Genomic DNA, 24,904 nt, shown 5'->3' on the forward strand with positions numbered 1-24,904 from the left:
CCGCCCCTTCCTGCCGGCCGAGCCCCGCGCACGTGTCCGTGCGGCGCGCGCATCCCGAGCAGCGCGCGGCCCGGCCCTTAGGAGCGGTGGAGCCCGGCGGGTGGCGCGCTCCAGTTCCTAGCGCTCAGGAAGCTGAGGCAGGAGGATCGCAAATTGGAGCCCAGCCTCAATTAGCGAGACTCTGCCTCAGAAAAAAAAAAAAGAAATGGCCCGAGAGGGAGCTTTGTACGAAAGCCATGGGTTCAATCCTCGGCACCTCATAAATAACAAAAAATAAAAGCTGTTTTGTTTGTTTGTTTGTTTGACACAGGGTCTCGCTATTTAGTTCAGCCTGGCCCGGACTCACTTTGTAGCCCAGGCCGGCCTCCAACTTGCGTCGATCCTCTTGCCTCAGCCTCTTAAGTGCTGGGATTACACGCATGTGCCACCATGCCTGGCTTAAATAAAAGCCTTTCGAACCGGTAAATAGTGAAATAAAAAGTAAAAGCCTTTGGATCCGAGTGCGGAGTGCATGCCTGCATTCCCAGCACTGGAAGGCTGAGGCAGGGATCAAGAGACAAAAGCCAGTTTGGACAACGCAGCGAGGCCGGGCCTCCAAACAACCAAGAGAAAACGACCAAATCCCTATTCTCGGGGCCTGGGCCCAGAAGGATAGCTCTCGTTGTACGGTTTCAGGGTTCACCCCGTTCTAAGCCAGGCTGGTTCGACCCCTATTTCGGGCAGACAAACTAAACATTGCGGAGATCTGTTTATTACAATGAAAGGGACCGCTGACAGTCCTGGGTAGAGTTTGAGGATTTGTCATAGCACGAAGTACCTGAGAAATAAGTGAGCAGGCTTGCAGGACCACTAAGAGAAGCCTTTACCACAGCCTGTGCTGCTCAGCAGAGCGCAACTACTCAGGAGACAGCCCTCCGTAGTAACCGAGGGGTTGTTGGCGGAGTGTTGCCTATAGGCAACACTGCAGAGCTGTGATTGGTGCAGGTCAGCTGCAGAGCTGTGATTGGTGCAGCTGTGGACCTGTGATTGGCACAGCTGCGGACCTGTGATTGGCGCAAGTGCAGACCTGTGATTGGTGCAGCTGCAGCTGCGGACCTGTGATTGGTGCAGGACTCCAAGACAGCCTCGTCCTCACCCGGGCCTAGTGAGGGGGCGGTGCTGAAAGCAGGGAATCTTCTGGAAGGCGGTCTGTGGGCCGGGGAGGCGCGCGGTGGGCTCGGAGCCTTTCCACCCTGGGCCTAGCCACAGCGGGGCGGCTCCTCTCTTCTTCAAAATGGCAGCTGCCACGCTGAAGTGGGGGTGAAGGTGAGTTGCACCCACGTCGGAGAGACGTGGAGGACAGCGGCGGCCGGATGCCAGACGGGACGCGGAGCTGAGTTGGCCCAGGCCGAGGGGGCGGGCGGCGGCCTCCGTCCGGGAGGAGACCGGAGAGGCCGGCGCGGGTCCTGGGTTTCCACAGGGAACGGCGCGAATGTGTGCGCGCTTGGGGCAGGGGAGAGAAGCACGGGGGCTGGGCTCTGTGGAATCGTAGGAAACGCTGTGACTTTTATTTCTGTGTGTGCTGGCGCTTGGCCCCCGGACCTCGCAGTGCCCCACCCAAGGCCCCCAGTCCGAGCCCATGGTTATTTTCTGCCTCTCTCCTGCTTAACAACCGCGCCAGTGCTATGTCTCAGGGTCCCCCGACGGCCCGTGATAAAAGTCATGTCGCCAGTGTGTGGCGCCATTGGAAAGGGCGGAAGTAGGCCCTGGTGGGCGGAAGTGGGGTCACTGGGGGCGTGGTCTTCAAGAGGAAATTGGGACCTTGGCTGCGGCCTCTGCTTCTGGCTGCCAAGCGGGAAGCTGTTCGGTGATGGGGTGCTGTGGTGTGGCCACAGGCCCGAAGGCAGGCAACCAAGTACCAAAGACTAAAACCTTGATCCCAAAGTATGTACACCTTTCTCCCTTCTAAGCTGATTACTTAGGGTATTCTGTCACGGTGAGGGAAGCTGACATAGCAAGACTCTGGTGTCTTCTGCTCTAAGCTTAAAATTTTTATGATGGAAATACTGTGGAAGAAGTTAGATAAATCTCTCATCTGCAGCCCTGCCGCATCTAGCCAGGTAAAACAATGTCACATGCTTTTATGTGGCCTGAAAACTTTATAAGTTGAATCTTAAAGACAGTTTACAGGCAAGCATGGTGGTGCACGCCTGTAATCCCAGCACTTGAAGCTAAGGCAGGAGGATCATTGTAAGTTTGAGGCCAGCCTGAGCTACAAAGGGAGCTCAAGGACAGCCTGAAATGCATAGGGTTTCAAAAAGACAGAAAAAGAGACAATTTACGCAATAGCTATTTGGGTTAATTGGAAGGAAAAGATAGTATCAAGAACAAAATAAGGAACTGTTTGGGGAAAATTTTCACAGCCCTCATAAAAAATTGGTGCTATTGCTATTTGGTGATACGCGTGCTCACAAGGCCACAGTAAACAGAAACGTACTGGCTTACAGAACAGCAGGTATTTTAAGTTGGTGTATATCCCGACACTCAGCTAGCCCTTCTTAGGTCATTCGAGATTCTTTCCTTCCCCCTACTTCTCCACCCACCTCTAGGGTAGTGACTTTAAAAGCAGCCTGTATCACCTTTGGGAAGGTAGACCCTCCTATAAGTTGATCAGTAGAAGTAGTAGGTTTTTTCTCATCCATCTCAAAGTCAGGGCCAACATGTCTATAACAAAGACAGGTTAATAAGAGTTACATCTCCAGCCCTTTTTAAATGTTCATTTTGAGATGAGAAACATTTATTTTTAATATACTGGGGTTTTTTTCACACAGGGTCTCACTGTGTAGTTCAGGCTGGTCTTGAACTCAATGTGTAGCCCAGGCTGACCTCAAACTCAAGGTAATCCTCCTGCCTCAGCCTCCACAGTGCTGGGATTATAGGTGTGCACCACCATACTTGGTTCAGTATGCTAATATTTGTAATATGGGGGGGAATGAGTCAAGTATCTCATATTTTTTCATCATTATAGTTGCTGTTAGCTGGGCGTGGTGGCGCAGCCTGTAATCCCAGCACTCGGGAGGCTGAAGCAGGAGGATCGTTGCAAGTTCGAGACCAGCCTGGAATGCAAAGTGAGCTCAAGGCCAGCCTGAACTGCATAGTGAGACCCTGTCTCAAAAAAAAAAAAATACATATATATAGTTACTATTTATTGATGCTTACTATGAACCACACATTAAGGTATATTTAATGTAGTTCTCATAACTATCCTATAGAACAAAAATTTTTATCATTTTAGAAATGACACAGGTTTATTGAGGTTGAGGGTCTTGGCTACAGTCTTTGACCTTCCACTAGTCACATCTGGGCTGAAATCCAGGTGAGTCTGTATGCAAGGCTTATTTTCACCTGGCTGCTTTGAGCTTGACCTACCCCACTCCTATCTCTTCCCACTCTCCAAACTAGAAAATAATTTGCCTTTATAACTTATTTTTTGGCACCTTCTATAGCAAATACATGAAATGTGTGGCTGGGTAGGCTATATTTATTTGAGGTTTACTATAAACCAAGGAACCCAGGATTTTATCAGTAGTTTCTCTCTCTCTCTCTCTCTTTTTTTTTTTATAGCCTCTGGTTATGATTTAGGAAAAGCTGTATCTTCTTCACCTGATTATATACAGTTGGCTGCTTCTAAACTTTCTCTTAGAAGCCTTTCTATCAAGAAAGACCTTCTGGATTGAGACTGGCTAAAAAGCTCTTTAAAGGTTTAAAATATCTTTAATTACTCTTTTTAAAAATTATTTTATTGTGTTTTGTTTCTTTGAGACAGGATCTTGGTATGTAGTTCAGGTTGGCTTTGAACTCACTATGTTGCCCAAGCTGGCCTTGAATTCATAGTGCTCCTCCTGCCTCAGCCTCCCAGAGTGCTGAGATTACAGATGTGTACCACCATACCCATAAAAGCAGCATTATTAGTAGTGAAAAGGTAGAAGCAATACAGTGCCCATCACTGGATGAGCAGATCTGCAAAATTAGATCTATACATACAATGGGATATTACAAAACCTAAAATAGGATACTGTGACAAGTTACAGCATGGGTGATCCTTGAAGACATTATACTAAGTGGAACGTAGGTGTTACAAAAGGATAAATACTGTATCATTCCACTTGTTATGAAGTCCCTATAGCAGTCAGATTCCCAGATACGGAAAGTACAATGGTGATTGCTGGGGCAGGCAGAATGGGGGCTTAGTATTTAGTACAGAGTTGCAGTTTGGAAAGATGACAGGTGTTCCAGAGGTGGATGGTAATGTTTGCACACTGTGAATGTGGGGAGCAGCTGAGCCGGAGGTCAGCAAACTCCTTGGGGTTAGAGCCAGGCCAGTCCCGAAAACATGGAGCTCCAGAGGCAAGCCAAGTAAACAAGTTGCTGGGACTACAGCAAGGCCAGTCTAGCAAGTGCCTGGCTTTGAAATTCTTCCCAGTCAGCTATAGCACAGATAGCTCTGAGAATGTTTGGCTTTCATTGTTCTCAGCAAAACACTGAGACCTTGCAGTTGGTGCTGTTGTGCACTTCCTCCCACCCCTCTTTACAGTATATAAATAGAGGCAGACCACATTGGGTTGTCACTGCCCCTCTATCAGATCAAGTCTCACTCAGTCCCAGCTTTCCTTTTAGTATGTGTCTATAGTTTTTTCTTAATCTCTCATCACCCTTTCTCAGAACCCCATTGGCTATGCAGGTCACAGCAGTGAATGTACTTAATGCCACAGGACTGTATGCTTAGAAATAGTTAAAACAGTAAACTTTATGCTATGTGTACTTTGCTGCAATAAAAAATATACAGAAACTATTGGTCTTTGCTAAATGAAGAAATGAATTACAGATTTTTAGAAGTCAATTATATACTTTTTTTTTTTTTTTTTGAGATAGGGTCTCACTACACAGTTCAGGCTGACCTGGAACTGACTCTGTAGCCCAGGCTGGCTTCGAGCTTGCAGCAATCCTCTTGCCTCAGCCTCCTGAGTACTGGGGTTACAGGGGTGCACCATCATGCCCAGCTATAATATACTTTAAATTCAAAAACAAGTTGAAGGAAGAACATTTGCTGGTTAGAAAGTGGCACATTTGTGGAACATAAACACTTAGGTGACTTAATATTTATTTAATATACAAAGAACTACCAATACATTATATTCTACATATGTACATGTGACTTTTTAGGAGGAAATCTTCATTTTAACTCAATTTGATTAGCTATTCAACCAACAAAAGTAAATCAACAGTGCTTCCTAATAATTGCTTTTATGCAACTGTGTTCATTGTGTTAGCCTGCTTTGTATTTTCAGGATTTTCAGGTCTTGGCTGAAGGTGTAATTCTTGCTGATTATAGGGTGGACTAGATCTTCTTACCTTTAAAAAAAGAACAGCAATAATCAAAAGACTTAATTTCTTTTAGTGGATTTTTTTTCCTTGGAGTAGAAGTTTAGAATAGGTAGTAGAATAAATAAATGTGCTTAGAAAAATTAATATATAACAAAGTAATGGAAAAGCCACATGTATGAATCCTCTTAATATTATTATTTAAAGAAATCTTCACAGTTCCCCTGGTTTGCTGAGAGAGAGAGAGAGAGACAGAGACAGAGACAGAGACAGAGACAGAGACAGAGACAGAGACAGAGAGTGTGTGTGTGTGTGTGTGTGTGTTAGGTATTAGGGACTGAATTCAAGGCCTTTCCACTGAATTTCATCCACAGTCCTTTTTATTTTTTATTTTGAGACAAGTTTTTTCTAAGTTGCTAAGCTGTCCAGGCTGGGCTTGAACTTTCTGTCCTCCTGTCTTAGCTCTCCAGGGTGCTAGGATTATAGTTTGCAGGCCACCACACCCAACCTAAAATGTTCATTTGTATTGAAAATTTTTTTTAAAATTGAAATGCTGGTTAGAAACTGGTACTTTAAATAGTGCTTTTACTAAGTGGATATACATATATAATAACAACAACAAAATGTTAATGACTTTTAAACAAGCAATTCTGTTTCTTAGAATCCAATCTAAGAAGTGAAGTGGAAGACGTGAATAAGAAAAACAGTAAAATAATAATTGTGGTTTTGTTGAAATGGTGGGATTGTGGATAATTGTCTTCTAAATTTTTGGAAATTGTGATTTTGTTACTTTTAGAATTAAGAAACTAGAAAGTAATATTGCTTATGTGAAAGGTCACTAAGTGGGCCTTATTAGTGATACTTTGCTCAATCTCTTAATTACACAGTATTTTATTTCCCATTGTTATTGCACCCACTTGAAGAGATGATTTTATTGACAGTATTTTCGTTTTCCTCTTAGAGTACAGTCTGAACCCACTTAGCATTCGCACACTGTATCCTTTCTTAAAAACCCATAGAGTCTCACTGATGCCTGTGGAGTAGAACTGAAAACTCCATAGCTTGACATTCACAGTCCTCCTGACTCATGCCAACTCTATTTTCCCATGGTTACCTCTTGATATTCTTGTATTCTGTTCATTCATATATGCTCATTAATCAGTTTAGTCAACAAATATCCAGGGTCTTCTATGTGCCAGGCACAGTCCTAGGCCCCTGAGAAAGTGGAAAGCATGCCTGTCCCATGGACTGTATTGGCTGGTAGTGGTGTTGGATGTATCAGAGACCACTTGGCTAAGTATACACTCTAAAGAGTGGAGTGCTACCTGGAATTATGGTTATATATGAAAGGGACCCAGCCTCAACTAGGGGTCAGGTGTGTCATCCCTGAAGAAGTGACAATTTTAACTGAGCTCAGTTGATGAAACAGTTACATAGACATGTTAGACTGTCAGCTCTTTGATCCACCCATGACCCACCTGGGCCAGTCCCATTTCTCCCTACAAGCCCAATCCTGAGTACAGTGACCTAAGGATAGAAGACAGCTACAGCTGTTCTACCCTGACCCCTCTACCCCAGAGAAGCTGTTTTATTTCCCACCTCGAGGTCCTGAGCTACCTGGTCTCTGCCCACAAGGGCATAGTCATCCAACTTCTCATGATTTTGTATGTCAGAGAGTATGCTCCCATTTCTTTGGCTGAGCTAGTCTTGGTTGTTTGTAACTAAAGATTGAACCCAGACTTCTATAGGTGGGAGTTTTTACGCTGAGTTTGTTATGGTTTATATCTGAATGTCACCACAAAACTTCATTGCTTATAGGTTGGGTTTTGGGGAGGTGACTGGATCATGAAAGTGTGGTACTCATCAGTGGGTTTGTCCCAGATGTGATGTTGGGAAGTGAAGGAGATGAGTCACTGGGGCATGACCTGGATAGGTCCATCTCCTTCCTTTCTCCCTTGATCTTTCTCCGCTTGCCGTTGCCATGCCCTGAGCAAACCTTCTCTGCTATGCTATAACTATGGACTGGAACCTCTACAACTGTGAGCTAAAATAAAGCTTTCTCCCTTTACCTGTGAGTGTCAGGTATTGTAACATGGCCAGGTTAACAGGAATTTTCTTTTTTTGTTTTTTTGAGACAGGGTCTCACACTATGCAGTTCAGGCTGGCCTTGAGCTCACTTTGTAGCCCAGGCTGGTCTCAAACTTGCAATGATCCTCCTGCCTCAGCCTCTCTAGTGCTGGGATTACAGGTGTGAGCTACCACGCCTGGCTAACAGGAATTTTCAGTATAATTTTCAATATTATTTGCTTGGGTTCCTTTTTTTTTTTTTTGGTTTTTTTGAGACAGAGACTCACCTGGTAGTGCAGGCTGGCCTCCTGCATTCATTCTTTGATTACCTATGTATATATATTATCTCTGATTGTTTTAGTAAAGGAAGAGAGGAGAGGGGGAGGGATCAAGGAAAAGAGAGACAAAGACATAAGAGTGGGAAAGGAAGAAGAAAAGAAAATATAGCAAGCTCACAAGTTTCTCCCCTACTAGAACCTGAGAGGGTTCATGTGGTCTCAGGAAATCCTGCCTTGCAGCACTATGGTTAATCTTGACTCTCAAGAGACACCTAGGGGATTAATGAAGCACACTTCCAGCTGTATCTGGGTGGTTCATGAGCACAAGACCCTGAGGACCCTATCTGGTTCCTGGACCCTTCCTCTTGGGCTCTTGCCCTGCACTCTGCTTTCTGGCTGCCGTAAAGTGAGCAGCTTTTCTTTGCTGTCCTCTACCGTGATGTTTCTGCTTCAGAGCCTACCAACCATTGACTGAAACCCATGAAATCCTGAGCCAAAATAAACCTTTCTCTTTTAAGCTATGTATGTCTGCCACAAAATGCTGACTAGCACAGTGTCTGTCCATGTTACATAGAGCTCCTTTAGGACAAGATCTTATAAATTCTTTATTTTCTTTTCCACAATAACCGTGTCTTTTGCCTTAACCTAGTAGATGCTAAAAGGCTATTGGTTGTTTGACTCATATAACTTGGAAATAAAATTTAGAGGAGAAGCCAGGCATGGTGACGCACTCCTGTAATCCCAGCACTCAAGAGGCTCAGGCAGGAGGATCGTTGTGAGTTCGAGACCAGCTTGGGCTACAAAATGAGCTCAAAGCCAGTCTGAACTGCATAGCGAGACTCTGTCTCAAAAAGACAAAAAAAAAAAAAAAATTTAGAGGTGAAGGCCTATGAGATAGTATATCCAGTAACGTATACCTTAATTGTACAATGATGGTGATCTACCATCAAGGTCCCTGAGAAATGATAATTTAGAATTGAAATTTAATTATTCTGTAAGGTTGACTATATTACTGAGATTTTTTTTTTTTTTTTTAAACAAATGGCCTAGCAGAAAGCAGTACAGTATGGGGATTGTGTTTTTGTTTTTGAGACAGGGTCTTGCTATGTAGTTTGGACTGGCTGTGAATTCACTGTGTACCCTAGGCTGGCCTCAAACTCACAGATTCTCCTGCCTCAGCCTCTTGAGTGCTGGGATTACAGTCATGTGCAACCACATCTGGCCCACTGTTGGGGATTATGAATCAGAACTAAGTTCAGATTCTGGCTCTACAACCTACTGATTTAAGTTCATTTAACTTTGTTTTGTTTGAGACAGGTCTCATGTAGCTCAGGCTGGCCTGGTGTGGAGAGCAGCTACAACTGGAGATCTATCACAAAACTGGAGATCAATCACGTGTGTGAAGCAAGCCACAAAAACAAGTTGTTCCATTTCCAAGAATGCCAGGTGCTCAGGTAAGCTATACAAAGTTGCTAGGCAGAGGGGTTGAAATTGACATCAACCTCCTGAGAGTATAAGTAAACAAGCTACAGTGGTTGAGCAGTTCCTTTTCCTTTCAGCCAGAGGTAGGGCTCTCTACCTGACCTCAGCTTTCTGTCTCTTACCTGTATTTCTCCATCCTCTTGCTGTCCTCCCCAACCCCGAGAACTTCAAGAGCTGCCCTGGACGCAGCATATGGTGCCTAAACACACAACCAGGGTAAGAAGTAGTGGGTGAGGGGACACTTCTCATTGTGCACAAAAGGGGGAGAAGTGCATTGTAGTATCAATATTAAACACAGAAGTGTATTGATATTGATATAATCAGGTATAAAACTTGGGGCAAGAGAAAAACTCACTAGGGCCAAAGAGAAAAACATGTTCAGGAGAAACAAAAGGGAGAGAGGAGAGAGGTGTATTGATTTGTATCAGATGTTAAACATGGGGAAGCAGAGTCTTAAGAACAACAAATGTATATGGAGCTGTTCATTGTATTCTTGATTCCTGTGTTTACTTTTGTGGATTTGCAGTAGGAAGTGCTTTAATGGTCATAAGTTTGTTCAGACAACCACAGAGGATTTGGCTCGGAGCTGTTATTTAAAATCAAGTCCTGGGGCTGGGGATTTAGCTCAGTGGCAAATCGCCTGCCTGGCAAGCGCAAGGTCGTGAGTTCAGTTCCTGGTACCGGAGAAAAACCAAAAAATAAATAAATAAATAAATAAATAAAATAAAATAAAATAAAATAAAATAAAATCAAGTCCTGAGCAGGAGAAAGATGGCGGAATAACAGGTCCCCCAAGCACCGGCCCCCCATAACCTTAACTGAGCCACAAGCAGCAATTCCTGCCTTTTCAGCTCAGAGAGATTTTGCTGTCACAGATTGGAACTTCCACCTCGCAGGGAGTACAGCCATTTTCTGTCTCTCCCTGCAATTAGCACTAAAAGAAGCCAGACAAGTAGGGGAGTCTGTGGAAAGTTTTCAGCATCTCTACCCTGTTACTAAAGCTCAAGTTATCAATAATCCGGGACTAGTTATATGTCTTCATGAAGCTGAACTCTGTAAGACCTTAAAAGAATTAAAACAAGCTACTGCTACTCATGACCCTATGGCCCCTTTTACCTTAGGTTTAATAGAACTTATAGGACAACAGATAATGGCCCCAAATGATTGGAAAGGACTAAAGCATGTTTTAAGTCCAGGGGATTATTTTTTGTGGAAAGGAATTTTTTTTGAATTTTGCATGGATCAGGCTGCTCTTAATGTCACTTACAACATAGTCATTACAAAAGACACGTTAACTGGACAAGTGGCCTTTGCTGTCACAAATAGTCAACTTACTTTTGAATTATAAGTGTATGAACAAATTAAAATAGCTGCCACAGTGGCCTTTGAAAATGCAAATAAGTGGTGTAAAGAGGCTTTAAGAGCCCACACACACACAAAAAAAGCCCACAAAAAAAAAAAAAAGCCCACAAAAAATGTCTACACTGGCTGAGATAATTCAAATTTATGCAGACATTGGACCCTCATATGTGCAGGGGGCTACCTTGGCAGCAGCTATCAGTCATATTATTCATCCGCAGCCTAGAGGAAAGGGAAAACACAGGGTTACTTGTTTCAACAGCTGGGGCAAGGGGCATTTTGCCAAAAATTGCTCCACTGCACCTGAAGGGGCAGCACAGCTGCTGTCTGTCCCTTCAGCAAAACCTATTATCTGTCCAAAGTGTAGACAAAGGTATCACTGGGCAAATGAGTGTAGATGGAAAACTAAAGTGGAAGGCCTACCCATTTCAGGAAACTTCCAGCAGGGGCTGCTTCAGCCTCATCAAACAGTGGGGGTGCTTTTCCTAATTCTTCCCCAATCCTACCCTCCAGTGCCAAGCATGTTTCTGATCTCTGGTGGTTGACAAAAGATAGCAGAGACTTGGACTTCAGTTGCTTCTCCAGATTCATACTAACTCCAGAAATGGGACCCCAAGTTATTTCCACTGGAGTCTGGACCTTTGCTTCATGGAACAGTGAGTCTCCTGCTAGGCTGCAGCAGTCTCACTTTAAAAGGCCTCCAGGTGTTGCCTGGTGTCATCAACACTGACTATACAGGGGAAATCAAGGTTATAGTTCAGTCTATTCAAAACTCTATTCAGATCACACCAGACTCGTATACTGCTCAATTGGTCATTCTTCCTTTGACAAAAATTGGAAAAATCTGTAAATAAGGAAAGGTGATCCAAGGGTTTTGAGTCCTCTGATATATACTGGGTTGAACAGATTAAACAAGATTATCCTGACATGGAATTCATTATTGAAGGAAAAACATTCAAAGAGCTTTTAGACACAGGTGTGGATGTTTCCGTTATTGCACAACACCGTTAGCCTACAGCATGGCCTCTGGGTGTGGCAACTATAGATCTACAGGGGGTGGACAGTGTTTCTCACCCTAGTAGAAGTGCTAAAATTGTTAACTGGGAGGGATGCAGAAGGCCATTCTGGACATTTTTCACCTTTATTCTCCCCCATATACCAGTCAATCTATGAGGTCATGATGTATTACAGGATATGGGGGCATTTTTGCTTAGTCCTCTTTACTGACTCATCAGATGTTACAACAAGGTTTCCTTCCCACTCAAGGGCTTAGTAAAAACAATCAAGGAAGGAAAGAACCTGTTCCAGTTATTCCTAAAAAGGACCGTTTTGGTATAGGCAGCTCACCTTCACATTTTCAGGAGGGGCCTCCATCTCTTCTCTGACCCTATAACTTAGATATCCCATGACCCTGTTTAGGTTGATCAGTGACCCCAGACAAAGGCTAAGATTGCAGTAGCTCATACACAGGTTAATGAACAGATGATCGTGGGGCACCTAGAATCCTCCAATAGCCCTTGGAACACCCCAATTTTTGTAATAAAAGAGAAGTCAGGAAAGTGGAGATTACTATAGAATTTGTGGGCTATTAATCACACCATGGAACCAATGGGTGCATTTTTCCCTCATGGTGATTGATTTAAAAGACTGCTTTTTTACTATCCCTCTCCACCCTAAAGATGGAAAACATACTGCTGTGGAAGCCATGCTGAGCCCTGGACAGCTTCAGAAGCCTCAGTGAGCCGGGACTGACAACTTCACTGGCACGGGAGCAGCACTGAGCCCCAGACAGCTTCAGGAAACTACGTGAGCCACACCCTGCACCGTACCCCACCCCCAGGTCGGGGAGGCCACACTGAGTCCCACACAGCTTTGGAAGCCTTGATGAGCTGCCCCCTCACCCTCCCACTGTTGCATGAACGACACTGAGCCCCAGAGAGATTGGAGTCCTTGGTGAGCCACACCCTGCTCCCCCAACTGTTGTGGGAGCAACGCTGAACTCCAGACATCTTCTGAGGCCTTGGTTACCTGTGCCCCACATCTCCACCATCAGAAGAACTCCTCTGAGTTCCAGTGAACTCCGGGAGCCTTGGTGAGGCATCCCTTGAACCCCCATTGTGACAGTGACATTGAGCCCTGGGGAACTTTGAGAGCCTCAGTGAGCTGCACCCTGCCCCCTCACCATCACAGGAGCACTGCTGAGCCTCAGACAGCTTTGAGAGCTGCAGTGAACCTCCTCCCAACACTCCACCATTGCAGGAGTGACACTGAGCCCTAGAGAACTTCAGGAGCTTTAAAAATGTCAAAACGAAGGAGCAAAATGCAATCTCAGACCTCCAGCCCACCCAGAATAAGTCCAGGAAACATTGACACAGAAGAGCAGGGAAGTCATATATCTGAAATTTCAGAAATGATAGCAACTGAAGTAAAGAAACAACTTCATCAGGCCATAGAAGAAATCAGACCAGAAACAATCTCTCAGGTAAAAAAAGAAATGACAACAATAATGAAAGAATTGCTCAACCCATCTAAAGACATAGGTAAAAAAATAGAGGAGCATAGAAAAATGATGGAAACATTAAATACACACCACAGGAAAGAATTAGAAGGCATGAAACAGATTCAGACAGAGATCCAGGAAATTAAAAATTCCATTGAAAGTGGGCATAACTGCTTGAACAAAACTGAAGATAGACTTTCAGGCCTTGAAGACAGCTTTGCAGCTAGTGATCGTGAAAGGCAAGATCTCTTAAAAATAACAAGGAACCAGGAAATAACAATTCAAAAGCTGCAGGATGGTGCAAAGAGGAACAATATAAGGCTGATAGGTGTCAGCGAAGCAGCAGGAGTCAACACAAAGGAGATAAAAAGATTATTTGCAGAAGTAGTAGCAGAAAATTTCCCAAGCATGGGAGAAGAATTTGACATGCATATAAGTGAGGCATATAGAACTCCAGTCAGCCATAACCAAAATAAACCTACACCCAGACACATAATAATCAAGATCCCAGAAATTGAGCAAAAGAACAGAATATTAAAAGCTGTTAGAGAAAAGAAACAGATTACCTATGAAGGAAAACCCATCAGAATCACGGCAGATTTCTCAACACAAACCATAAAGTTAAGAAGAGCATGGAGTGAAGTATTTCAGGTCCTGAAAGAAAACAACTTCCAACCCAGATTGATATACCCTGCAAAACTGTCTTTCAAAATTGATGGAGAAGTAAGATACTTCCATGACAAAGAACAACTGATGAAATTCATGACCACCAATCCAGCCTTACAAAGAGTACTGCAAGATACTCTGGAGAGATAAAAATGACCACAACTTCAAGAACAATACAAGAGAATCGCCAATCAGAGCAAGCAGTTAAACAGGGGGAAAGTAGGGAGTCAACAGGAAAATAACATGATAAAGACAAGCCAATACATATCAGTTACACCTGTCAATAAAAATGGCCTCAATTCACCAATCAAAACCAGACTGGCAGAATGGATCAAGAAACAAAATCCAACAGTATGCTGTATACAGGAAACACATTTAACTCAAAAGGAAATCTATAGAATGAAATTGCAAGGGATAGAAAATAATACTCCATGTGACAGAAACCCAGAAAAAAGAAGGGGTAGCTATTCTGTTTGTAGACTATGTAAACTTCAACCTAAGAACAATCAAGAGATAAAGAAGTTCACTACATACTCGTTGTGTTGATACAGTGCGTCAATTTGAGGAGTCTAGAGGTTTGGCTAAGTGACTGAGCAGTTCTGCATCTTAAGGTGAAAGGACATGCTCTTACCCTTCTGGGATGTTGTTCATTGTGTCAATTTGAGAAGTTTAGAAGGTTAACTGTATGATTCAGCGGGGAGCCAGGGTGCTTCCTTTGTATTCATCCTGAGCCTGTGCAAAAGGAGGGCATGGAGATGATGTGAGTGCTACATGCCCTCTGGGTGGGGGTAGCCTGCTTACAGTATCAGGGAGGGAAAGAGGCTTGTTCTTCTCTGCCACTCCTCCCTTGTGCTCTTGTTGCTTTACTGTTCCCGGCACCATGAACTGTTGCTCTCTGCCATGTGCCACTCTGCCTTGGAGCTAGCTGAGTATGGACTGAAACCTCCACAAACTGTCAGCTAAGTAAACCTTTCCTTCCTTTATTTTGGGCTTTGGGTATTTTGTCTCAGCAACAAAAGAAAAGTAGACAGAATTTGGTACCAGGAGCGAAGTCATTGCTGTGACTATACCTGACCATGTGGTTTAAAAGCCTTTGGAAATGGCTTGTGGGAAGTGTTTGGAAAGGTTTGGAGATGTCATGTGAAAATAAAGCTAAAACACCTTCAACTCTTCTCTATGGGAGGTTCTGGTCAGAGTTCAGAAGACCAGAAGGCTGACAGAAATCCTGCCAGTAAAGACCAGGCTAGGGAGGTTTCTGCTGGGAAGAAGGACTGCATTGGGTGCTGGACTCCAGATGATGTATGTTATGGCTTGGCAGAAAGTTTGTCTGCATTTTGCTTGTGCCCAGAGACTTTGTCTAAGACTGAGATTAAGGACGGTGGACTAATTAACCTGGCAGAAGAAACTTCAAGGCAGTTGAACATTGAGGCAGTGGCATGGCTATTGTTGGGGGCTTTTATCTAGATTTATATTGAGAATCAAGAGCAAAGAGCCCAGCAGGATGATTTAAAATGTTATGAGCATGGCCAGAAAGGAAGCTCCTATAAAGCTGTGGATTGCAAAGATAGAGCTGAGGAGATCTCCATTATTCAGAAGGAACTGGAGAATAGAAAAGGTGGTGTGAGGGCATCACAAGAAGCAGCAAGTCTCCACCCCTTGCAGCCTCGAAACTGCAGAGGTGAAAAACTTTGCTTTGAAAAGAAAGCCGCAGAGCATTGTGTTCCAGAATAGCAGCCGTGGCTGCACCAGGTTTCAGCATGGCAGCAGCACAGAGAATTTGCTTCTCAGAATTGGATTCAGAGTGCCCAGCAATCTAGGCACTCAACCCCAATGGCCAAGAGAGGGGAAAGCTTGGCTACTGCTCCAGGTGGCAGCAGACCTTGGCGTCATCCACGTGGCCCTGGTTTTAGGTGCATACAGAATGCAAGAGTTCTGAGGTTAAGGAGGCTTCCACCCAGATTTCAGAAGAAGGCCTGGGAGGCCAGGTAGTGTGCCCCTGAGAAGGCAGTGTGTGAAGCTGTGAGTGTAAAGCAAAAGGTGGAGACCTCAGAAGTTTGGAAAAAAAAAAAAAGTTTGGAAAAGCCAGGAATGTGGACTGTCTGAAGAATGCTGCTAGGAGGGAGCAAAGTAGACCCAAGAAAGAAGCTGTGGTAGTTGTAACCACTGGAAGTACCATAGGGGTGGACTCATGTAAGCCCTTTGGAGCTCAAGATGTGCCACAGATTGCTTCAGATGCTGGACATGAACTACAGGACATACTGTTAGCCCTGCTGGATGTTGGATTTGCTTTGGTTTCAATGCTCTGTATCCCCCTGTTTGCACCTTTTGGAATGGTAATGTTTATTTTGTGCCATTGAAGTGTTTAACTTTTCATTTGTACAACAGCTCATAGCTAAGAGTTTGCTATACATCTTGGAGGAGACTTGGGACTTGGACTTTTCAGCAATGTTGAAACTATTAGGACTTCGGCAACTGGTGCAGATGCACTAAATGCCTTTTGCGTAAAGGGATATGCATGAGTCTTGGGGTGAAACTTGAGGCTTTTATAGGTAAATGGATGCAACTAGAGAGTATACTCACAAGTGAAATAATCAGATCCGCATGTGTAAACATTGTATTGTCTCCCTAGTGTAAGAACCTGAAAGAGTAAATAAAATCCAAATGTTACAATAGATATTGTGCAAGGGAAAGAAACTGCTCAAAGGGCAGGAACAACTGGGATGAGGGAGTAGGTGGCAATGCCTTAACCGTATGCGTGTTGTCAGGCCCAAGGGCCTCTTCCATCCTTGTCAAGAGTGCTGACCTTCTCTCTTTTCATACACAAGGGATGAGGGAATGGAGAAAAGAAAGAAAGAAGGGAAAAATATATGGATATACAAGGATGGCTGGGATCATTGTACTGCTGATGTCTATTGGTTTATTGAAAGGAACCATTAATGCTTTTTTTTTTTTTTTTTACCAATTTTGCATGCTTATATCTGGTAATCTGAACAACTAATTTGAAGGTAACAGTATGCACTATAACAACCATTGTTGATTTCCTACCATCTTTCTTAGTGAAACTTTGTGTGATTTATATTTTTTTAGTTATTTTTATTGTCTTTGATCAATCTTGCATTCTTATATTGAGTAATCTGAGCAACTTCGTTGAAGATAACAATATGTAATATAACAACCATTATTCATTTCCTCTCATCTTGTTTTGAAATTGTGTATCTTTTTGTTGTTTTTGTGTTTTATTTTATCTACATTGTTATTGTTTTGCTTTCTTTTCTCTTTAAAATAAAAAAAGAACAGTGAAAGTGAAAGAGAAGGTGGTAACAAATGGAATAAGGAAAGTTCCAACAGATTAATATAGTTCAGGGAAACTGCAAGAGGAATAACTTTTTAGGTGGAGAATAATTATATACAGGTTGTTAGGTTGCAGAGAATTCAGAGAATCTAGGGATTGAAACACAATCTTTTGTTTGGTTTAAGAAGTCACTGGAAATTGTTGAAAGGACAAATTTTTAAAAATTGGTGAGACATATATCTACTGATGTGGATTTGAGGGTTGAAAGAGTAGGCGAAATAAAAGGAGAATGGCAGCCTTTAAGGAAAGAAGAGATACCCTGGATTGGTCTCAGGATGGCTATGACCTAAGGACCTGGAAGTTCTTAAATGAAAAGGGATAAATTGCTGTTAGAAAAGATCACTGCAAATCAAGATGTGGGGGAAAGTTGAGAGAGGAGATCAGATGAGGCTTACACAGAAAGAACATACAGGTAGACTTTGAGGTAGAAAATAAATACATTAGGGGAAATTTCTTGTATTTACTATCCTCTCGGTGAGGGTGGAGCTGGGGTCACTCTCTGAGCAGGAGCAGTAAGACTGAGGAAGACAAGGAACAAGGGAAGCTTCAGGTATCTACTGAGGGAAGGGAAAAAGGTGGAAATGCTTAATAGAAATTCCCTTTAACAACTTCAAGCAAGAAAGATTTTTTAAAAATGTTGGAAATTTGGAATGTAATTAGTTATTAACACACAATCTTATTTGACTAAGATAAATTGATAGTTGGGCCTTGTATCAAGGTTTTATGACAGAATTTTCAAATGTGAGAATCCACGTTGGTTAGTGCATTACATAATCCTGTGAGGCAAACTCTTAAGATGCTTCCAGAGATATTCTGAAATGAGCCCTTTAATCTTTCCTGGCACAAGGCAGATCATTACACTGTATGTACACACATATACATACAACATACACAACATAACACACATATGTGATCATTGCTTTAAGTAAATGGCAGAAGCTTAGAGAATGAAGATGGAAAACATAATTTGTACTTCTAGACTTCTTAGGCAGGCAGAGTCAGCCCTCACTGGAAACAACTGGAACATTCAGGGTGAACTATGTATCAACCATGGTGCTAAAGAAAATAATATGAACCAAATGTCCAAGAGGTGATTGTTTGCACATAATGCAGATATCATGGGCTGTAATTACAGAGGCTTCCTGGAGTTTGGATACGAACAAAGACGTATTTAAGTTTCCACAATTAAGTGTTAATGTTCTTCTCACCTAGAACAAGTAATTAAAATATTTTTATATTCTGTGAAGAAATATAGAGAGCAAAGTCTGCAGGCTTAACACCTAAAGAGTCATTTGGTTTTAATTTAGTACAGATGAAGCTGGTATTTTTTTTTTTTGAGCAAAAAGCACTTGCTTACTGTATTTTTAATTATTTTCCCAACTCAACATATGCCCACTGGGGTCCATTGGCAGTCTCAAGGCCCTCTAAAATGGCTACATAGGCCACATGCTCTACATAAAACCATTACACCCTTTTATGATGCTGTGGCAGGACTGATCACATGTGGCAGATATGTGCTATTCAGCTTTTTGGACATAAGGTGCAAAATATTATTGTTCCCTTTTCTTTGGTTCAACACTGGTTATGGCAATTCTCTCAGCAAACTGCATTCGTTAACTTCTTCTGTGTTATTGTCATTATCCTCCAGGTAGATTAATTAATTCAATATGCTTCCCTCACACCCTTTGTCTTCCCTTCAAAAATAAGCTCAGTTCCCATACCTGGAAGTGTCTCTGTTTTCACAGATGACCCCTCCTTGGGCACAGGAGGTTATGTTATGGCCTCCTCTTCCTGAATACAGGATATGGGTTTTTCTTTTGCTCAAAAGATGGAATTGCAAGTTATTATATGGGGCTTACAAGATCGTTCATCTACTCCAATTAACCTTTATTCAGACGGTGCTTATGTTTGTAGTGTGGTGCACCACATTGAAACTGCCACGATTCACACTAACCAGGAAAATCTTTTTCATTTATTTCACTCTCCAATTTGCTATTTGGTCATGTGATATCCCGTTTTATTGGTCATTTTTGTTCTCATTCCCAATTGCCAGGGCCTCTGAGGGAAATGGGTCAATAGACAGATTACCAGCTACTGTCACTGTTACCCCTCAGATGCCACTCAACAAGCTTCTATTTCCCATGCCACCTTTCAGCAAAATGCTTCTGCCTTACACAAACAGTTCCATTTAAACCAGGAACAGGCTCGACAAATTGTTAAATGATGTTTCTCATGCATAATATATTTTCCCTCACCCTCTGTAGGGGTTAATCTTGGATTATACCCTAGTCAGCTCTGGAAAATGGATTTCACTCATTCCTGAGTTTGGCTCTTTACACTGGGTCTATGTTTCAGTAGATACTTCCTCAGGATTTATTTTTGCTTCTGCCTGCACTGATGAAGTGACTAAACATGTCATTGCTCATTGTTTGGATGCCTTTAGTACCCTTGGCTTTCTGCTGGCACTTAAAACTGACAATGGCCCAGCCTATACAAGTGCTGCCTCCCAAACATTTTGTAAAACTTTTCATATTTCTCTTACCACAGGAGTTTTCTATAACCCTCAAGGTCAGGGAATTGTTGAATGAGCTCACCATACACTCAAAATTCAATTACATACAAAAGGGGGATCCTTCCCTATAAAATTTACAACTCATAATAGACTTCACTTAGCAATATATACTATTAACTTTTAAAATCCTACTAGAGATGGGACTACAGCAGCAGAAAGACAAATCAGGTAAAACAAAAAAAGCAAGGAAGGGTCCTTTGCAAAGATCTTCATACTGGATAATGGAAGGGACCCAGCCCAGTGCTAATTTGGGGTCAAGGGTATGGTTGTGTCTTTCCAGAGAATGTCAAATGGCCTCTCTGGGTACCAGATGTGTGCTTTCCAGCTGTATCATGAACCCAGGCTTGGAGGAGTTGATGCCACCTTTCAAGAAGCTGATTTTCAGTCCTATGACAGTGATGTCTCAGAGACTGCTCTACAGCTAATAGACAAGGATGGGGCTAGACCTGACCTGGGGCCAATTAAAGGAATTGACCCAGAATGCCTGGGAGATGGTAACCAAAAATGGCAGTCAAAGGTCTGAGTAGGTGATTGAGTATATAGAGAAGCCTGAGCTGAAAGTTGTGAGTATTCTTAAAATAAAATACAAAAAGTATATATTATAGATAAAAGATTTTATTCCTTCTAAATTCTTCTTATAAGAGATCTCTGCTAATTGACCTATAAATAAATCTGACTAGTCTGTTTATAATTATAAATTTCTAAAATTGTAAAAAGTTATTATAATTTAATTTGGCCAAAAATATATGTGAGTGCACTCTGGTGTTGTAGGTGAATTGTTTGTCAGTCTGCCTGTGTATCTGTTTGTCGATTCTGTCAACAGCTTTTTTATTTTAGCTCAACAATTTTTGTCTTTTGCTTTTTTCTTCTGCATTTTTGGATCATTTGTTCATAATTTAATTTGATTTTTAGATTTAAAAAGTATGCTTCCACGTGGGTTGCCAGCTGGTTAAAATGTTACCAAATTTGGTTTTCTCACAGGTCATCAAAAATTGTTACGATAATTAAACAAAAATCTTTTAGGTTGGGGGGAAATTTTTGGGCAGGACTCCAGTTGATCAATAAGAAAGCAGCTGTTTAGAAACATTATCCAGTTCTTATTCATTAGTGGGAAGCCCCAGTGATCTCCATAGCCTTATGGGAGATCCCCAATAAATGTTATTAAAATATATTATTGTAATATGTTTACATTGCTCATCAAAGGATTAAGTTTTCTAAACAATAAGGTTTTTGATTTAGGGCTGGGGATATAGGTGAGTGGCAGATTTAAAGTTGCTCTGCTACAAAGGTTTTCATATGGCTATGACCATTGATTGTTACTGTTTTTGTAGTATATTGCATGTATTCATATCTGCAGATGTGCAGGTCTTCCAAAGTGTGTAACAAGGATTGCTTGTAGTGATAGATTTCTTTCAGATTCAGACATCTGCCTTTAACAAAAACTTATATGATGTTTATCCCATTAAAGAACAACAAGTTAGGTAAAAGTTTCTTATGTATTAGATAGAGATGATTGATTAAAAGAGTTATTCTATGTCAAAATGGAAATTTAAGTATGTTACAAAATGTCATCGTGGGCTGGGGATTTAGCTCAGTGGCAAAGTGCCTGCCTGGCAAGCACAAAGTCATGAGTTTGGTTCCCAGTACCAGAGAAAAACCCAAAAAAAAAAACAAAATGTCATTGTGATTGTCATGTTGTAATATTATGTATGGTTTTTGATTTCTAATTTTCTGTGTAAAATATGTAACCATTAACATTTTATAGGGATTCAAATATTAGAATATCCATGGTTGTTAGAAAATAACAGTTCTATTTTATGTTCTAAGGTGCTTGATAGTTATATAAGATAATATTAAACTTACTACCTCTATTACAAGGTAATGTCATTAGTCTTCTGTATGTTCAACAATTGAGGTTTGGAGACTAAAAACTAGAAAGATGGGCTAAGAAGATAGCCAATATTTTGACCCCAGCCCTTCAAGGTCAGTGAGGACCCAGGACATAAGAGAGCCTCTGCTGCGACATCCTATAACTTGGTGAGTCCCTGGTCTCCTGACCAAGGAGAGTTTGGGACCACAGAGGAAAGTAATCAACAATGTATAGTGTGTCTGAGAGTCACTAAGAGAAAAAAGTCTCCCAAGCTTTCACAGAAAGCAACTTGGTCAAGCAATGGCTGTGACTCATCCAGATGGCTGAGACTGCCAGAAGTGCTAAGTGCTGAGAGATACTGCGCATGGTTCCAAGGTAATTCCTGAGGAGACTTAACTGACCTTGATAGATAGAAAAAAATTGATTAATACTGGTCTCACCTTAACTTGGTCTTGAACATCCAACAGGAAGGTATAATCACAAGATGTATAAAACAATGCCATCATAATAGGTTAGCTATAAAATTCAAGTCATTAACACCTTCTGATAATTGCCCACTGCACTGGTAACTGACTACTGTTAAGGGTTAATGGACTGCATAGGGTTAAATTGCTGAACACAGGGACCTGAAATCCTTGGACTGGGAATCTTCAGCGTAAATGAGTAAGTTCACTCAAAATGGAAAGAGTTCAAGAATGAGGAGGTCTTCTACAGAGTCCTCCAAATACAGCTCCTCCAGTTCCTTAACTTCAGCTGACCACCCATCAGTTGCAACTATAAAACAGGAAAAGGGGGAGATGTGGGGAGCGCTCAAGCTGGAGATCAGTCACGCTTGTGAGGCAAGCCATGAAAACAAGCTGTTCCAGCTCCCAGAAGGCAAGCTGCTAAGGAGAGCCATACAAAGTTGCTAGGCAGAGAGGTTGAAATTGACATCAACCTCCTGAGAGTATAAATAACCATACTACCATGGTTGAAAAGTTCTTTTTCCCTCTCAGCTGGAGAGAGGGCTCCACCTGAGCTCAGCTTTCTGTCTCTTTTATTTTTCCATTCTCTCACAATCCTTCCCTCCAGAAACTTTGAGAGCTGTGCTGAACACAGCAGCCTGAAACTCACTCAGTGTAGCCAAGGCTGGGATCAAACTTGCCACAGTCCTTATACTTCAGCCACCCAAGAGCTGGGATTATAGGAAGGTGTCACCACAGTCAGCAGTTCATTTAACCTTGAACCCTGAGCCCCAGGTTCCTTTTCTGAAGAAATGATCAAAATAATATTACCTCAAAGATGGGCATATAATAAAATCTTGTTACAGTAGTTGCCATGTCCTTATTTAGATTTTATAACTACTTTTAATAGTTTGGGTTTTTTTGAGGTGGGGGGAGTTGAGACAGGGTCTTGATGGCCTTAAAACCATTCTACAGCCCAGACTGGCCTCAAACTCCCAGTGATCCTCCTGCCTCATTCTCCCAAGTGCTGGGATTGTAGGCATGTGCCACCATGCCTGGCAATGGTTTCATAAAATAGAGTAAGTGTATTTAGCTGTGATCTGCTTAATTTAGCTATTATCTGCTTCTTTTGTTTGCCTTGAGTATTTTTACTATTTTAAATAATTTTGTACATACAAATCTTGAAAATAGTACTTTTGATCAAATTTAAATTTATTTCTAAGAATTGATTCCAGAAGTGGAAGAATATAAAAAAAGATTTTTTTATGACTCAGTATGTAGAATCAAATAACTTTTCAAGAAGGCAAAACCAGTTTGTTTATGTTTTCACCAATAACAGATAAAAATTTCCAAGGATTTTATGGGGCTATTTATTTATTGCAGTACTTGGGATTGAACCCAGAGCCTTCATACTGAGCTACATCCTTTTCTTTATATTTTATTTTGAGTAAGGGTTTCACTAAATTGACCAGGCTGAGCTCATACTTGTGATCCGCCTGCCTCAGCATCTCAGAGTGGTGGGATTACAGACGTGCACCACCACTGTGGGCTTTTTAAATTTTGCACATTTGATAGGTAGAAAGTGTAATCTTGTTCCCATGCATGGTTAATTTAACACTGAACATATTTTCAGAGGTTTTAAAACTAGTTCTCTTTTTCCTTTTATGAATCATTTATTCCCATCAAAAAAGACATTCCTAATCAGGCAACATACTTACCAAGTTTTAAAGTGTTGAAGAACCTTCTCTGCCACATAATCAATGAAGTTAGAGCTGCCAGCCCTCTTTTCAAGTGGACTCCTAAGTGTGAAGTTAAGGGAAGGCAGAAGGCTTGAAGGAATCATTGTGTCATCTTGGTGGGAAAATTTTCCTTCACGATCACTTGGAGGTACCTAAAGAGGAAGGGTTGTATAGCAAAAGGCTTCTTACATCCCAGTGCACATTGAAATTAACATCACACTAGTGGGAAAGGCTAGGTTGTGCTGAAGTAACAAATTGGCCCCAATATACCAGTAGCTTTATACAAAAAATTTCATCTCTTTATGAAGACACTCTATTCAAGGTGACAGAAATGTATCATCTCATGGCTGTAGCTTGGGGACACCTGGCTTCCCTTGTGAACTTAGCGGACGAAGGGCATGGATAAGCACATACAGTATAAGCTCTTTACTATGTCACGTAGAAATAATCCTTGTCATTTTGCTCACGTTTCGTTAGCCAGAATTTGCCCTGTGGCACCATGTAACTGCAAGAGGAGCCAAAAAACAAGTGATCAGGTGAGATGTTTGTGAATGCTATTTGTGCCACACACACCAGTGTAGAGTGCCAAGTTTACACCACATTTTTCTAGGCAATATACAGTGTATGATTGTGTGTGATTTTGACAAGAACCTATCAGTCAAAATGCATATTAGTTACTCTTTTTTTTTTTTCTTTTCTTTTTGAGACAGGGTCTTGCTATGAAGTTCAGACTGACCTTGAGCTCACTTTGTAGCCAAGGCTGGTCTTGAACTCGCAGTGATCGCCACCACGCCTGGCTCCTCGTTACTCTTACTGAATATTTTTTTTTGAGACATATCTCACTATGAAGTTCAGGCTGGTCTTGAACTCACTATGTAGCCCAGGCTAGCCTCAGACTTGCTATGATCCTCTTGCCTCAGCCTCCCAAGACCTGGGATTACAGGTACATGTCACCATGCCTAACTTTTACCGAATTCTGAAGTGCACATATTGTACGTCATTTTAATAATTTAAGTGAAACTTAAATGACATAAACTTGATGTAACCTCAGAACTATTTTGAAAATTTTTCCAGTAAATTCCCTTAGCAGGCAAAACAAAACCCAAAAAAACAAAAACAGAAGCAAAAACTTTTAAGCCCAAATTAAAACCAGTAAATTTGCAATTCTAGTACACAAAGGAGTAAATTGCATAACATTTCGCTTTTAGTGAATGT

General features: G+C 41.9%; 1 protein-coding gene and 1 long non-coding RNA gene across 6 annotated transcripts in view; one reads left to right on the forward strand and one right to left on the reverse strand.

The window, feature by feature from the left end:
• Window positions 1-1,158: 1,158 nt before the first annotated feature.
• Window positions 1,159-13,016, forward strand: LOC102025192. The gene is made up of 3 exons (XR_259045.2): window positions 1,159-1,305; window positions 9,024-9,160; window positions 12,227-13,016. It is a non-coding gene; the product is annotated as an uncharacterized LOC102025192 (long non-coding RNA).
• The window catches only part of Clul1 (clusterin-like 1 (retinal)), a 48,716-nt gene continuing 28,935 nt past the window's right edge, over window positions 5,124-24,904 (reverse strand). For 3 of the 5 annotated variants that reach the window (XM_005372680.2, XM_005372675.2, XM_005372679.2), the window contains 2 exons: window positions 23,669-23,841; window positions 16,311-16,351 (listed from right to left, as the gene is read on the reverse strand). In XM_005372680.2, coding sequence (XP_005372737.1) covers window positions 16,339-16,351; window positions 23,669-23,841 — 186 coding nt within the window. In that variant the 3' untranslated portion in view covers window positions 16,311-16,338. Of the gene's footprint in view, window positions 5,392-16,310; window positions 16,352-17,874; window positions 18,274-23,668; window positions 23,842-24,904 lie in introns of those variants that run through there. The other 2 variants (XM_005372676.2, XM_005372677.1) reach the window with 2 other exon arrangements.

This window comes from Chinchilla lanigera, unplaced genomic scaffold, assembly GCF_000276665.1.
Source record: "Chinchilla lanigera isolate Chin_1 unplaced genomic scaffold, ChiLan1.0 scaffold00001, whole genome shotgun sequence".
NCBI lineage: Eukaryota > Metazoa > Chordata > Mammalia > Rodentia > Chinchillidae > Chinchilla > Chinchilla lanigera.